Source organism: Bos mutus, chromosome 14, assembly GCF_027580195.1.
Source record: "Bos mutus isolate GX-2022 chromosome 14, NWIPB_WYAK_1.1, whole genome shotgun sequence".
NCBI lineage: Eukaryota > Metazoa > Chordata > Mammalia > Artiodactyla > Bovidae > Bos > Bos mutus.
In genome coordinates this window covers 75,184,365-75,200,051 of record NC_091630.1, presented here as the reverse complement: position 1 = coordinate 75,200,051, position 15,687 = coordinate 75,184,365, and the positions used below count along the sequence as shown (strand labels likewise).

General features: G+C 52.3%; 1 protein-coding gene across 2 annotated transcripts in view; it reads right to left on the bottom strand.

The window, feature by feature from the left end:
• ZFAT (zinc finger and AT-hook domain containing) overlaps nucleotides 1-15,687 on the bottom strand; it is a 158,458-nt gene that overhangs the window by 94,163 nt on the left and 48,608 nt on the right. For both annotated transcript variants that reach the window (XM_070382748.1, XM_070382749.1), the window contains exons 4-5: nucleotides 6,530-6,718; nucleotides 4,155-4,305 (exon numbers count right to left, since the gene is read on the bottom strand). In XM_070382748.1, the coding sequence (XP_070238849.1) occupies nucleotides 4,155-4,305; nucleotides 6,530-6,718 (340 nt within the window). The remainder of the gene's footprint in view (nucleotides 1-4,154; nucleotides 4,306-6,529; nucleotides 6,719-15,687) is intronic.

The window sequence follows — 15,687 nt, the reverse complement described above, 5'->3', positions numbered from 1 at the left end:
TAAATCGTCTTAGGAGAATCTCTGGCTCTGATTTCTTTCGATTATTACACGGATGCCTGGTCAGGCCCTCAGTGCTGGCCCTCACCAAGGGGGATGAGTCAGAAGAAGTGGCCAGGCCACCCGTGCTGGGCTCCCAAGTGTGAGCCTGCGTCTGTGGGTTGACTCGCTGAGCTGTGATGTCGTGTGATTCCTATCACATTATCTCACCCCAAATGTCCCCTTATTCAGTTCAAGAGGCACTCTCACACACTGCTTGCAAGCATTCAAGCAGAGTTTTAAAAGATCAGACCCCTTGATCCAATTATCCACTGGACTCTATCTGCTAGGAATCTATCAACAGAAAGAATACAAAATGCGAGTGAAGGTGCTCACTGTGCCATTTTTCACAATAGTTAGGACTGGAAAGCTGCTTGAAGGCTCCAACATAGGGAACTAATTTGCACATTTTTTTCACTCATTCTTTCATTCATTTGAAAAAGTGTCACAGGCACTGGGGACACAATGGGGACAAAAACAAACATGCGCCACGCTCTCTCGGAGCCCACCTTCTAGAGGAAGCACTGGCCAGTCTGATAACCATACAAATGAGCAAACAGGACCAGCTCCCTGCTGTGGTGGAGAAAGACTGGATGCTCTGGGAGCCCAGGCCAAGGAGGACCGAGCTGTCCAGGGGACAGGGCAGGCCGCCCTGAGATGGGACATTTGAGCAGGCAGCTGAAGTATAAACAGGAATTAACCAAGTCCGGGTATGGGAGGCGGAAGGGTGGCATCCAGAAAGAGGAAGAGGTCGGGAGAGGTCAGGGAAACAAAGCATCCTGGAGGTACAGTGGTTAAGACTCCGGGCGTCCACTGCAGGAGGCAAGGGTTCCATCACAGGCTGGGAAACTAAGATCTCAAATGCCACATGATGCAGCTTCAAAAAAAAAAAGACCCAGGAACAGACTTTCAGACACAAGTGGTGGGGAGGAAGGAGAGGGTGAGAGGAATAGAGAGAGTGGCATGGACGCGTATCCACTATTATATGTAAAACAGATGGTCAGTGGAATTTGCTGTATGACTCAGGGAGCTCAAACCAGGGCCCTGTAACAACCTAGAGGGGTGGGAAAGTGTGGGAGGTGGGAGGGGTGTGCAAGAGGGAGGGGACATATGTATACCTATGACTAATTCACGTTGATGTATAAGTAAGTGTTAGTCGCTCAGTCGTGTCCAACTCTGCCACCCCACGAACTGTAGCCCTCCAGTCTTCTCTGTCTGTGTGATTCTCCAAGCAAGAATACTGGAGTGGGTTGCCATTCCCTTCTCCAGAGGATCTTCCTGACCCAGGGATTGAACCCAGGTTTCCTACATTGCAGGCAGTTTCTTTACCGTTTGAGCTACAGGGAAGTCCTATGTGGGTGTATGGCAGAAACCAAAGCAATATTCTAAAGCAATTATCCTTCGATTAAAAATAAATAAAAAAATTTTTAAAAGGACCCAGATGGCTGGAGCAGATGCTGGAGCACAGAGAACCAGAGGGAGACGTGGCCTTATAGGCTTAGTTCTCCTAACAACAATGTGAAGCCTTAAAAGCTACAACCAAATGGGCATTTTTATAAAAAGTGCACTGGCTACAGTGTGGAGAGCTGAGTAGGGGTCACAGGATAGCCTCATGATATTACCGCATGTCACTACAAGGCACAGTTTGCGAATAATTTGAGTAACAAAGGAAAGTAAGTATAATGTGGGTAAGTATTAAAAGCAGGATACAAAATTGCATATAAAATATTATAAACTCAGTTTTATAAAATATATGGGCTGAAAAAAGACTGAAAGGAAATACATTAAAAATATTAACGGTGGTTATCTTAGGGGAGTGAGGTTACGAATGATTTTTTTTCCTTACAGTTTTCCTGACTTTCGTCATATAAAAAGCCTCTTTCATAACTATTTTATAATTTAGATTATAAAATATTAATAGAATGCTTGACAACAGGAATACAGCCTCCATCTACTGATTAAATATTGAGTACATTTACCTGTAACCAGATAAGCATGGAGTTTTGAAACTCTCCCCAACAGACTTTTGAAATATTATGAAGAGTCTACAAATCAAGCTGTGTTGAGACAAGGGTGGTCTTCAAAATTAATTGTATCTCAGTTTTGCCACAGGAGTCCATATTTTTACAACTTCACTGATACATTCAGTTGCTCACATTTGCAAGAAGAGAGGACTGAGGCTAGAAATTAATAAGACACCCCAGATAACACAACGTTATAATTTAACAAGACCACTTTGCAAAGATGTGATCATTTAATCCCACCACTAAACTGAGTCAGGTTCTATTAGACAGTCTCATGTATGGTGCTGAGAGGCTCAGAGGCAAAATCACTTGTGTCCAGTCCCAGCAGAGCAGAAGCCTCCAGTCTGTCCTAATCTTCCTCCCTGCCCCACCCCCACAGTGCCTGGAACATAGCAGGTGTCTGAGCTGTTGAACTGAAGTCCAGTAGAAGGATCTAGGGGCTTCCCAGGAGGCTCAGTGGTCACGAATCCGCCTGCCCATGCAGGAGACGCCAGTTTGATCCCTGGGTTGGGACAATCCCCTGGAGAAGCGCATGGCAACCCTCACCAGTATTCTTGCCTGAAGAATCCCATAGACAGAGGAGTGCTACAGGCCATGGGGTCACAGAGAGTCAAACACAACTGAAGCGACTGAGCACACGCAGAAGGTTCTAGAACCAACCCAGGACTGGCACTAAGTCTCACACTCTCATCCAGAATGCCTTCTTTCCCCTTTTCAGGAAACAGGGAACCCCCTGTCTGGCATCTTCTTTGTCTTTCCTCTCAACCTGGAAAATGTGTGCAGAGCTCGGGCAATGGGAGTTTGCTGATCCACGTCAGCAGGTACGTACCATGGCCAAGACTGTGACCACAGGGAAGGTGTAGGGGTCAGGCATCAGTTCACCCAGTGTGTCTGGAGGGCAGTTTTCAACATAGGTTAAAGTCTTAACACTCATATCCTTTAAGACAGCAATTTCAGGGACCTTCCCAGTGATCCAGTGGCTAAGACTTCAGGTGGTTATCTTAGAATGCAGGGGGCCGGGGTTTGATCCCTGGTCAGGTAACTAGATCCCACATGTAGCAACTAAGACCAGCTGCAGTCAAATAAATATCTTTTTCAAAAAAAGACAGCAATGTCAATTCTAGCAATTCATCCCAGAAGAAGTCCTGAAGAAGTCCTGAAAGGAGGAGGGACCAAAGCCTTGAGCACAGCATTGCCTGCCAAGCAAAAACTGACTCTGGTAAACTAGAGAATCCACACAACAGCAAACGCACTTTAAAAACATTATTTTCTGAAAAGGAAAAGTTAAACATGGTAAGTTTAAAAAAAAATAGGTTGATAACAGTGCCTTTGGTGTTTTGTGTTAGGAAAAAAGTAACAAAAAGTAAGTGAAGTGAAGTCGTTCAGTCACGTCTGACTCTTTGCGACCCCATGGACTGTAGCCCACCAGGTTTCTCGGTCCATGGAATTTTCCAGGCAAGAGTACTGGAGTGGGTTGCCATTTCCTTCTCCAGGGGATCTTTCCAACCCAGGGATCAAACCGGGTCTCCCACATTGTAGGCAGATGCTTTACCCTCTGAGCCACCAGGGAAGCATTGTGAAAAAATTATGGTGGCCTGTGAACCAAGCTGTCTGTAGAGGTAACCTCAACCAGAAGAGGCGAGATGGTTACAGCAGCTGTGCGTTATAAAGACTCTGGAAGTTTCTACAGGACGCTTGTGTTACTTACGAAACTAAGGGGGAAATAAAGATCTCCTTTTCCATTATAAATTGTGCAGCTATGAAAACCAGTAGGCTTACTAAGTAAGGCCTTGTTCACACCACTTTTTATTCAGGTGAAGCATACGTTTGCCTTGAGTAAAATGCTCCACCTTCATTAAGCCAACTGGCGCTGAGTTTCCCAAGCCGGCTGGTCTGCCTCGCATCCCACAGAGGCTGCTTGGGCTCAGCCAGCACACCACGAGGCCATCATGGAGGGGCTGGTTCTTAGGTTCAAGTCAAGAAACCAGAACGCCTTACCTATAGCTTAGCCAGCAGAGTCCTGGTAAGTGCACATTCTACTCTCCCACCCTCTGAGGTGGGGGCTGGGGTCACACACAACAGAAGGTGCTTTACCTGCTGGACTTCATGGGCTGCTCGTAGGCTGTCTGCTGGATGGCGTACTCCTGGTACCCTCTCCGGGGTGCCAGGTCAGCTGCTGTGGCCTCGGGGTCTGTGGCTCCTGTTTCCGGGGGCCCGGCCTCCACTGGAACAATCTTGGTAGCGCCTGAGAGAGAGGCACAACTCGGTGAGAAAGAAAGAGGCACCTCGAGGTCCCTGATTCCCACCCCCGCCCCAGTGCAGGGAGCACAGCCTGGGAAGCGTGTTTCTTCACTGCGTGGCACCCGTGCAGGGGCTAGTGCTCCTTCAGCTCACACATCTAACTTGTGTGTGTGTTGGGGTGTGTGTGTGTGTGTGTGTGTGTGTGTGTTTGGGAGTTATCCAATAATCTATCAAAACCTTCTTGTGAGATACATGTTCACTTGATCTCTTTATTAAAAGGGCTTCCCTAGTGGCTTAGTTGGTAAAGAATCTGCCTGCAGTGCAGGAGACCTGGGTTCGCTCCCTGAGTCGGGAAGATCTCCTGGTGAAGGAAATGGCAACCCACTCCAGTATTCTTGTCTACAGAATCCCATGGACACAGGAACCAGGCAGGCTACAGTCCATGGGATCACAAAGAGTCGGACGAGACTGTGCAACTTTCTATTTTCTTTATTGAAAAACCAAAACACAAGACAGATACACATATACATATATGCCTCCCTGCAAGATTTCATACAGCTCCTCATGTGTTAAACTCTGAGTAAACATCAAACAGCTTCAAGACAGAAAGCAGCAGTGGACTCAACGGTGGGCAGTAATCTCCACTGTCCGGGGTCAGGTCCCAAACAGGACGTCAGCCTCCCACCCTCCGGGCCCCTGCGTCCACCCTGTGAAGTGAACGGTCTGAAGCGGAAAACTCAGAGGTCACCTTTACTTGTTCAAGTCTACGATGTGAAACCATCAAAGACGGTTCATAGAAGTGTGTGTGCACATGAATAGTAAAGCAAATTCATTATATTTTTCACCCTCCACTTACAGAAATCTCAAACACTACCATCCTTTTTTAAGAAATCATTATAGAAACTTTCTCTCAAGATGGCTAACACAGGAACCTCTCTCCTGGGGTTTTCATTTCCCCGAATAACACTTGTCTAAAGGACGGTGAAACCACTTCATGTCGCATAATCTTATGTGGCTTTTTTCTCTACTAAGCACCTCACCCTACAGTGAAGTACTGGGTTGGCCAAAAAGCTCGTTCGGGGTTTTCTGTGACACGTTACGGGATATAAAATATAAATATTTTATGTATATAATATAAAGAGGTATTTATTTAGCGTTTTCATTTTGCATAGTCAGTTACCATTAGCATTGAGAACAGATGCTTTAAAAGGCTCTCAGTTCAGTTCAGTTGCTCAGTTGTGGCCTACTCTTTGCGACCCCAGGGACTGCAGCACTGCAGGCTCTGCTGCTGCTCTGCTGCTGCTGCTAAGTTGTTTCAGTCGTGTCCAACTCTGTGTGACGCCACAGACGGCAGCTCACTGCCATCCCTGGAATTCTCCAGGCAAGAAGACTGGAGTGGGTTGCCATTTCCCTCTCCAATGCATGAAAGTGAAAAGTGAAAGTGAAGTCGCTCAGTCGTGTCCGATCCTCAGCGACCCCATGGACTGCAGCCTACCAGGCTCCTCCATCCATGGGATTTTCCAGGCAAGAGTACTGGAGTGGGGTGCCATTGCCTTCTCCGATGCCAGGCTCTAGCTGACCTCAAAATCCTAAACTTGATTTTTTAAAATTTTATCTGACAGCTGTCACCCCAAACACACGGCGGGGGCGGAAACATTATTATACTTTAGCATCTACTATCCTAAACTGTTCTTTGTCTAAGGTATCTTTTCCTGGAAGAGGCCTTTTTAAAAGGGGGTAATATATCCACTGGCTATTTTATGTGAAAAGAAAAGGAGATAGAAATCTCTAGTATTATAAAATAAATAATGAACCTACTAAAAAAATGCAAAAAAAAAAAGAATTTCAAAGAAGTTATGGGGAGGGTTTTGGCACCCTCTGCTGTGAGTAGTCTTATACTCCAGCCCGGGCAGGAAGAAGGAGCAAAGACATCCCGGAGAGGGTCTTGGGGGACCTGGGGGGCCCCAAGGAAAGAACCGCTCTCCAGGCCCACTGCTCCTTTTAGCAGCCGCTCACATGCGAACACAGGTCACGGCCGCACAGGCTGTGGGCAGCGGCAGTGGGAGCAGCCCTCGCACCCTGACCTCTGGACACAGTGATCCACCATGGCCCAGGGCCACGGATGATCAGCCACAGCCCCAGGTCACCAGGTAACTCCACGGAGAGCCCCGCAGTGATCACAACCCCCACCAGACGTTCCTGCCACCCCCTCCCACCGCCATGCGCACCTGGAATCGCCTCGTGTGCCGTTAACACCACGCTGATAATGGGCTTCTTGGCCCCAGACATCTTCGGGGCCTCCTTTCCCGAGCAGACCTTCTGGATTTTCTCCGCTCTCTGCGCCCGCGGCCTCTTTGGGGCCTTTTCTCGATCGTCTTCCTTATACTTCTTCTCCAGTTCAAGGTCAGATTCGTTACCTAAGGAGCAAATACCAGGATGTATAAAATACCCTTTTTATACCAGTGATGGAGTCGGGGAGCGCGCGGAACCCTTTTTATGGGCTGACAGTAAAGGGGATACACCTGTGTGGTAGAAACACTGGTCCCTGGACTTCCCGGGGGCTCAGTGGATAGGAATCTGCCTGCCCAGTGCAGGAGGCACAGGTTCCATCCCTGGCCGGGGAAGATTCCACAGGCCTCGGGGCAACTAAGCCCGTGCACCATACCTGAGCCTGCACACCTGGAACCTGTGAGAAGCCGCGCACTGCAGCTGAAGAGTAGCCCCGTTCTCCACAACTAGAGAAAGGGCACAAGCAACGAAGGCCCAGCGCAACCAAGAAATCCAGTTATAAAAGAACGCTGGTCCCCAGAGAAGTGGACACTGTGTCACTTCGGGGTCACTCCGCTTCCTCGGTCTCGCCTTTGACTCAGTAAACACCATTCCCCCGGCACAGGCCCCCACGTGGGCACTGAGGGCCCGCTGTGGACACAGCAGGCACAGGCCCTCACCTTGCTCTCAGGAAGCCCACTGGACCTCAGAGTCATCAGCCAACAACACTGCGGGGAAGACACGGTGGTCTTCTTTAGACAGCCTAAGAAGAAGGCATTCACATGCTCAGCATCCAGTTTCTAGGTGCCTTCCGTGTGCCAGGCGTGGTGGACGCCAAGGCTGACGGGGCACAGACCCAGAGCCCACCCTCGAAAGCCCTGCCGTCTGGTGGGAGAGACGGACAGGGCAGTCTGCTGTGCGCCCACTGAAGCAAGAAGGGGTCTCGGATGACCGAGGGGAGGGACAGAAGATTCTACCCGAGGGGTCAGACAAGCCACTCTGGGCGGGCAGCCCTTCAGCCAGTGTAAACAGCAAGCATTTGTGAAGCTGTGGTCGGGGCTGCAGGAACAGGGGCAGAGGAGGTGTGGGGGGCGGAGGGCACAGGAGACGGTGGTGTGGGTAGCAGTGGTGGGCTCGGTGCTAAGGAAGGGGCGTGAAGACGAGGAAGAACGCTTAGCTGGGTACCCTGTGGGGCAAACTTGAAGAAGCCGGCAGGGAGGAACAGAACCAGGGGAGGGAGTGAAATCCAGGGCCTCGAATGCCCACAGGACGCGGGGAGCCGTCCTTTGATGAGCGGGGTGGGGGGTGAACTCCAATGCCGGTGGAGACCACACAGGAGCGTGAGTGAGTGAGGCTGGCTGGGGGGACGGTGGGGACACAGCACAGCCCCAGCCCCAGTCAGGGCCGGATCACAGGACACACACACGCCACGGTGTCAACGTATCAACAGGGGGACTCCCCACACTGCTCTGCTGTCATCTGTCGCGAGGCCTCATCCACGCTGTGACCTCTGGGAGCTTGGGGCTGTGTCTTCTTTTTACTGAGCCTGAGGACCTAACTTTACAACACAGACCTGCTCTGTTCATGAAGCAATAGACCGATGGGTAGAGATCAGCAACAGACTTTGCCAGAGGAAGAAACGTCTAGCAGTTGGAGCCACCCAGGCCTCCCAGGTGGCTCAGTAGATAAAGAATCCACCCACGGTGCAGCAGACGCAGGAGACCCGGGTTCGATCCCTGGGTCGGGAAGATCCCCCGGAGGAGGGCATGGCAACACACTCCAGTATTCTTGCCTGGAGAATCCCCACGGACAGAGGAGCCTGGCGGGCTACAGTCCATGGGGTCACAAAGGGTGGGACACAACTGAAGTGACTGAGCACGCACACAAGCCAAGCCATCCCAACGAGGGAAGGGTGGCTTCAGAGACGCATTTCTCAGGAGGGTTTCGAGGGGCTTCACACAGCAATCATGATGCCCTGGGAAAAAGTGAACCACACGGCAGCGGGCGGGGTGGGGCGTCCAATCAGACAAGCCCTGCATCTCTCAATTCTGAGACCCTTCCGACAGGGTAGTGGAGCTGCAGGAGAAAGAGGGTGGAGGGTCAGGGAGACCCGACCCTGCTGGAACCCGAGACAAGTTAACCCGCAGGCTCTGTGGCCACGCTCACTTGTATCTGTAGGACGCCTCCTGCGTGTGGCGCAGAAACGCCAGGTCCACCTTGGGCCTGACTCCACACCCACCTCTCCAGTTCCTCTGCCTGTTTGCTCGTGATGACCCTTTCCTCCATCTGATGAAGTACTCATGTCAAGTACGGCTCTTCTGAAACAGAATTTCTCTATCACCAAGTTCAACAATGATCCTCTCGTACTTAATAAAACATTCTCTTTGCAAGCTTTTTTTTTCCCTTTGTTCTCCTATTTCCAATTTTTCTCAAGGTCCATCTTCAAACAAAACATCATTTCCACAACAAAGAAAGAAATATTTACTTGGAAATTACCCCAGCACTGCAGAATGTATTTGTTCTTTACTGGCCACAGGTCATTAAAAAGATACGTGCAGAATGCCAGGCCCTGTTCTAAGCATTTGGGACAGTGCAGGGCACAAGACAAGAGACCCCTGCCTCCTGGAGTTTATGTGCTGGTGGGAAAAGACAGACAATACAGCTAAAACATAGTAAGTCGATTACATAATGTATCAGAAGGTAATTTAAACATTTCTCATTGTACCTGTGCCCAGTGAAAGAGCACAAGCATTTGGAAGATAAACAAGTCTGATTTCTTTTTTTTTAAAAGAGAACTGCTTGGGCCTCCCTGGTGGCTCAGTGGTAAAGAATCCGCCTGCCAGGGCAGGAGACACGGGTTCAATCCCTGATCCCCGAAGATCCCACGTGCCTCACAGCAGCTAAACTCGTGCGCCACAACTCCTGAGCCTGTGCTCTGGAGCCTGTGCTCTGCCACTAGAGAAGCCCCGGTGATGAAAAGTCCATGCACTGCAACCAGAGAGTGGCCTCCACTTGCTGCAACTAGAGAAAAGCCCTTGCAGCAATGAAGACCCAGCACAGTCAAAAGGCTCTAACGAGGGTGCTTTTCAGAACACAAGGTGCTTGGGTGAAGCGCCCTCTTCTGTCAAACTTCACACCGCGCCGCGTCACCGACGAATCCAGTCATGACCCTCGCTGCACCAGGATGTGCTTTTCAACATTTTTTTTTTTTTTTTTTAGCAGCAGGACATTCTGAGTGAGTTCTTTAAGCAATTTCAATATACCTAATAAAAAGGCGTGGCTTCTCTGGTTAAAGTAGATTGGGTCTTCCCTGGTGGCTCAGATGGTAAAGCGTCTGTCTACGATGCAGGAGACCCGGGTTCCATCCCTGGGTAGGGAAGATCCCCTGGAGAAGGAAATGGCACCCCACTCCAGTACTCTTGCCTGGAAAATCCCATGGACAGAGGAGCCTGGTGGGCTACAGTCCATGGGGTCACAAAGAGTCGGACACGACTGAGCGACTTCTGTTTCTTTCTTTCTTTCTTTCCTTCTTTCCCCTTTCTCTGGTTACAGTGGGTGGGGTCCAGACCAGCCACCCCGCCAACCACCACCGGTACTCCCAGCCCTCCAATCCTCAGCCACAGGTGCCTCCAAGAGCCCTGGAAACAGCTTTAAAAGGAGTGGATGAGGACGTAGGAGGGACAGTGTCTGATACCACCTGCAGCGCAGTCACCACTCTGAGCCACGGCGTAGAGTTGTGGGGTGTATGAGCTACACTCCAGCCTCTGCCTTCCAGCTGGACCAGCTCGGAACTCTCTGAACCCAGGATCCGAATCCACAAAGTGAGTGGTTGTGAGGCTCAGGCCTGGGAAGGTCGCAGAGCCCTCTGTCACGTGGGGAGTCATGCTGTCGCTCCCCCGGTGGCACGTCTCGGGTGGTGACGTCATGCCTGAAGACACACTTGTGTGGCTCGGGGCTGGGCTGGGACCACAGCTTCCGGGAGGTTCTGTTGGGTCTGTGTGAACAGGAGAGGCGCAGGGAGGGCTGCACTCCTAGCCAGCATGTTCCATGGAGTCGCTGACGTTCGGGAAAGACAACGTTCAATTTCTTGACATTTGTGCATCATTGCTCTTCAACCCCAGCACATTGACCTAATTCTTTATATTTCATCTCCTTTTGAGAAGATGGCGTTTAAAAACTGCTGACGCCGCAGCATGGAAGCAGGAGTTCCCAGCAGTTCCCAGGATGCTGCAGAGACCCCACTCTTATGACAGTGCCCAGGGTCCTCGCATGCAGGGAGGTGTCCAGATTTCAGACGGAGGCGGCGCAGCTTCAGGAGCAGAGACCGGGCATGGGCCCCATCTGAAGGGTAATGAGCAAAAAATCCACGGTCCCCATGTTCCACAAAGTTCCCGCTTGTCCCTCCAGGCCGACCCTCATCTTCCTCCACCAGCTCCTGGAGGCTAACCTGTAATGGGTCCCACGGGGGCTCCACTGCTCCTGGCTTCCCACAGGGTTTGGCCAGTGGAGTCACCAGCAGCTGGGAGGGAGGGAGGTTTGGGGGAGAGTGAATGAGTTAGTTCTGGTCACACAGTGAGTTTGGTAGGATGTAGGGTTCCAAGGAGGTGTTATCCACCTGGGTGAGGGTCTGCAGGTGGGCCTTTTGTGGGTGAGGGCACAAGTGGGTGATCACGAGGGGCTGGGGTGGAACAGAAGCGTGCACACACACACACACACACACACACACACACACACACACCCTCCCTTAACTTGGATGAGCCTGTCTGACTTTACTAAGAAAATGAAGCTTATCTGATACAAAGCTCTCAACTAAGCTCCTTTGATCTCAGAATGCCCCTGCTCCTCACTCAGCACCCCCTCCTGTCCTAGAGGAGCTTCTCTCGGAGGGATGTTACTCCACTTGCCAAACCCCACACTCTCAGCAGGTGGGGGGTGATCTGTGTCTGTGTTCACCCTCTAACTCCCTCTGGGAACCTCTCAGGGTCCCCGACACGTAATAGCATCCAGGCAAGGCAAGCTGACCTGGTAGTGGGCCGATGAAGAGTTAACGGTACGGGCAGTCATACATTTGTAGAAATTAGTTCATGCGCACTCATTTATAATTAACAACAGCGCTAATATTCTAAAGTACCTGTTCCAAATTGCCCCAGAACTAATTAAATCTCAGAACTCCCCAAAGAGTCAAGTGTTATCAGCCACATTAATAAAAAAAAAAAAGCCCAGAACAGTTGTCAGAACAGCAGACTGATAAGGGATTATACTCTGGGACTCTGCCACCGATTCATTCCAGGCTGCTAATGCAGCAGTTTAAGGAACTTATTAGCCCATGATTATTCTATCAAATCTGCTGAATATGCATCCCTCTTGCCTTCCGTCTTGCCCTCGGGCTTTCTTGTGTCTTCCTGTCTCTCTGGATCCAAGGGGAGGCCAGGTGAGCACCGGCTCTGAGCACTGTGTCCCCACAGAGGGGTCCACGACGTGTGAGCACATGCAGAGCACCTGGCAGCCCGCCTCCTCCTGACCCTGTTCTCGCCACACACCCACCGCAGTGAACCAGCCCGCCTTCCTCACCCAATCCCTCAGCACCTGCAGGCTTTCACAGGAACCATCACGAGGGAAATGCTGTCCCGCCCCTGACCCCACGGCAGCCCTGGACGCGGCATTCACGGCCCTGTATCCAGGGAGCCCTCCAGGATGTTCCCATCACAGTGTGGTCCCGCCGTGCACCCCCTGCACCGGGCTGACCCCCACATCATCCTGTATCTATTTGGTCCTCGTCCCCCCAGGCTCAGCTGCTCCAGGGAACAGACTCATCTTACTCGCTTTGATCCCCAAAGTCTGGCTTAGGGCCCAGCCGCCACAGCACAGGCCCGTAAGGGGGAAACAGAGGAGAGAGCTGGCCTCCACGGGGACCTCCTGAGCCCTCAGCTCCAGCCGGCTCCTCGGCAGCTGGGAAGCACCAGTCGCGGCAGCGAGTCCAGCTTTAAAGGCTGCTGGGCCCTGGGCCGCAGGCCCTTCCCTGCAGCACTTCTCAGCAGTCAGGCTGTGATGGTCAAAGAGACTCCTTTTCAAGACGGGGGTCATAACGCATCTCTGCCACTCGTCTGAAGAGCCGTCACTTGGAGCAAAGGCCTGCTGTGTCACCGGCTCCAGCCCTCCACCCCCCCCACCCCATCATGTCCCTCCAGGCGGGATGCAGGCAGCCCCAGAACCGCTGACAGCACTATGCAATGGGGCTGCCTCCCGCCCAGCCCCCAGCCGGCCTCCAAGACGCTGGACAGGAAGGGCCTCCTCTCAGAGTCCCAGTGTAGGACTTCCCTGGCGATCCAGTGGTTCAGATTCCAAGCTTCCAATGCAGGGGGCGTGGGTTCGACCCCTGGTTGGGGAACTGAGATCCCACATGGCATGGCCAAAAATATTTAAAAATAAAAGTCCCAACTGAAAGTCCTGCTTGGGAATTTAGGTAGTTTTTCTTCTCTCCTGGTCCCCACTCCCCTCCATGAAAAAGGGTCATCAGTGCCCTCTGGTTCCCCAAGAGTCACGCAAGTCTGCGGCAGACAGCACAGGCGCACAGGGCCAGCTCCGTGTCCCAGGTCTCACGTCGGGACACTCAGTGACCAAAGGGCCTGGGGTTTAATTCAGGTGACTCTCGATTGGAAGATGGCTGGATGCCAGTGACAGAAACTGGAGCTCGGAAATCAAAGGGACCAGGGTTCGTGTAATTACGAGCTGGCCCTCAGGCAGCTTCCTCCATCTGGCAGAACCTGTTTCTTCATCTAACGAGGAGGGGACAGCCCCACCCCGGCTCCCAGCATGGGGGTGAGAGTGGACACTCAGCGCCCTGATGATAGCTGACACTGGTGTGCTCAGGGGAAGACGAGGCGGCATCACCACCGGGGCCCCGCGGACCTGGGCCTGGGATTCCACGGACCTACGGGAAGCTCTGGACCCGCTTGCCTCTAGAATCCTGGAAGCGGGTAAACAAATGCCTGCCAGACTTCGCAGCCTGCTCCACACCCAGTCAGCTCACGCAGGGCCTGTCAGGGCTCCCGGGGCTCAAGGCTATGGATCTCACACTCCATTCCTTCCCTAGGCAACTCTGACGACAGAGCCCGGTATCACGTATCTGAATTTTATTCCAAGTCTCAGAAGCTATTACAGAGATAATGGTCACGTGCAGTTGATTTTCTTCAGGGAAAGCTTACCAAGGCTGCCTGCACTGGGGCACCGTGCCAGTCTCAAGGATGAGACGGAGCTGGGGGGGCTGCCTTAGAGGGTGGAGGGTAGTTTTTTTGAGAAGAGATGGCTCCATGGGACAAGTAGGGGTTAGAAAGCAGACAGTGTCCCATGATAAGGGGGTGATCTCTCCACAAGGGGGAGAGAAGGCTCAGCAGGCATGTGCATGTCACCATTGCGTGTGACGTCATTCTGTGAAAGGTGGGCTTATGGGAAGCAAGTCCAGAAGTGGAGTGGCCAGTCCACCGTGCAGAGATTCCACAGGAGAGATGAGAAGGCCAGACCAGGGGCAGGGAGGATGGCCAGAGAGGAGACCGCGGGCACCAGAGTCGTGGGAAGCAGGGCACCGGGCCGAGGCAGCCAGCAGGCTGGGGGTGAGCAGGAGGAGGACTCCAGGAGGACTCAGATTCTAGCTCCAAGGACTCAGATTCAGCGCCAGCGAAGGAGGGAAGTGCACAGAGCAGGTCAGGTGACATGGTGGAGGCCCCAGGCTCGTTGCTGCTGACTGTCCAGCCGTCACACGGGCTCCCGCTCAGCTTCTGACTCTGTGGGCACTTCTTTCTTCTTTCTACCCTGGTCCTCACATCTCAGGTTCCTGCTGCCATTCTTTTCGCCTGTATCTGAGGTCTGCCTGTGACAGTTACCTGACCCACAAGAATGGCAGTGGAGATGCAGAGCAGAATCAAAGTAACATTTAGCGGGCAAAGTCCAGCAAGTGGCTGGACATGACAGGTGAGGGAGAAACTTCTGGATGAGACACCTGGATGGGGTGGCCAGTCACCAGGACAGAGGCTGTGTGCGGGGATGGGGGAGGACATTTATACGGAGCCTCTGGGACCCCAGACCGAGACGCAGGCTTTGAGCTCAGGACAGGGTTGGGGCAAGGAGGACACATGCCGGTCCCCAGACCACAGCTGTGGGCGAATCCACAGAAATGGCAGGAGTCATGCAGTTGCCACTAGTGCAGCCACCCAACATGTCCAGTCCTGGCCCACCCCAGGCACAGAGAGGGTCGCACTCCACGACCCCTTGAAGTTCGGTGGGACCGTGAGGCCAGTTCTGGCCAATGAACTGCGTGGGTAGGAATGACAGAGGCCACTTCTGGGCCGACTGTAAGCCTCGGGCCCTCCTCCCCGCCGCCCAGTGACCAGACAAGCTCAGGGCAGTGGCCGTTCTCCCGCCTGATCCCTGGGTGAGCAGAGCCTCCTGGGGGTCTGCAGCAGAATGAGAAGGAAAGCCAGATCTGTGAGCCCACTGCAATGGGGGAGGCTGGTTGAAGGATGTAACCTGGAACACACCAGCAGCACCCGCCATACTGAAGGGCTTAACAGCAGAACTCGACCTCACAGGGCAGCTGGAGAGACGGGAGCAAAGTGGGGCAAGCGGAGGTGGGGGGGGGGGGCGGGGCTGCCACAGAAAGGTGACGCTAACTGTCCCCAAGTCCCACATTCCCAAGCACGCCTCGGACCACGTACAGCCGGAGGCCGCTGCACTCTGCGTTTCCCTGATGAGCAGAGGTGAAGCGAGGGTTCGCAAAGCAGCGAGAGGAAACAGATCATTCCATTCCACATCTTTCCATGGAGAAAAGGGCACACTCAGAGGACTGACACCACTCTGCCTTTCCACCTGCAGACTTCCAAACCTGACTCTTGAAAAGCAGTTTTCAGCCTACGCAGCTACTGATCAAGTCAGCACTTTTGCTAACACAAAGATAGTAGAAGACACCTGAAATACTGTTGTGTGAAATCCTCACAAAGATTGCAGGTGCATCTTAGGTAAGATCTTAGAATAAATGCCTTGTCTTCTTTAGGGAGGATTTAACAAGCATAAAGCAAATTTTTGCAGCTCTCCTTGCATAAAATGACCCCAGAAATAACAAGCT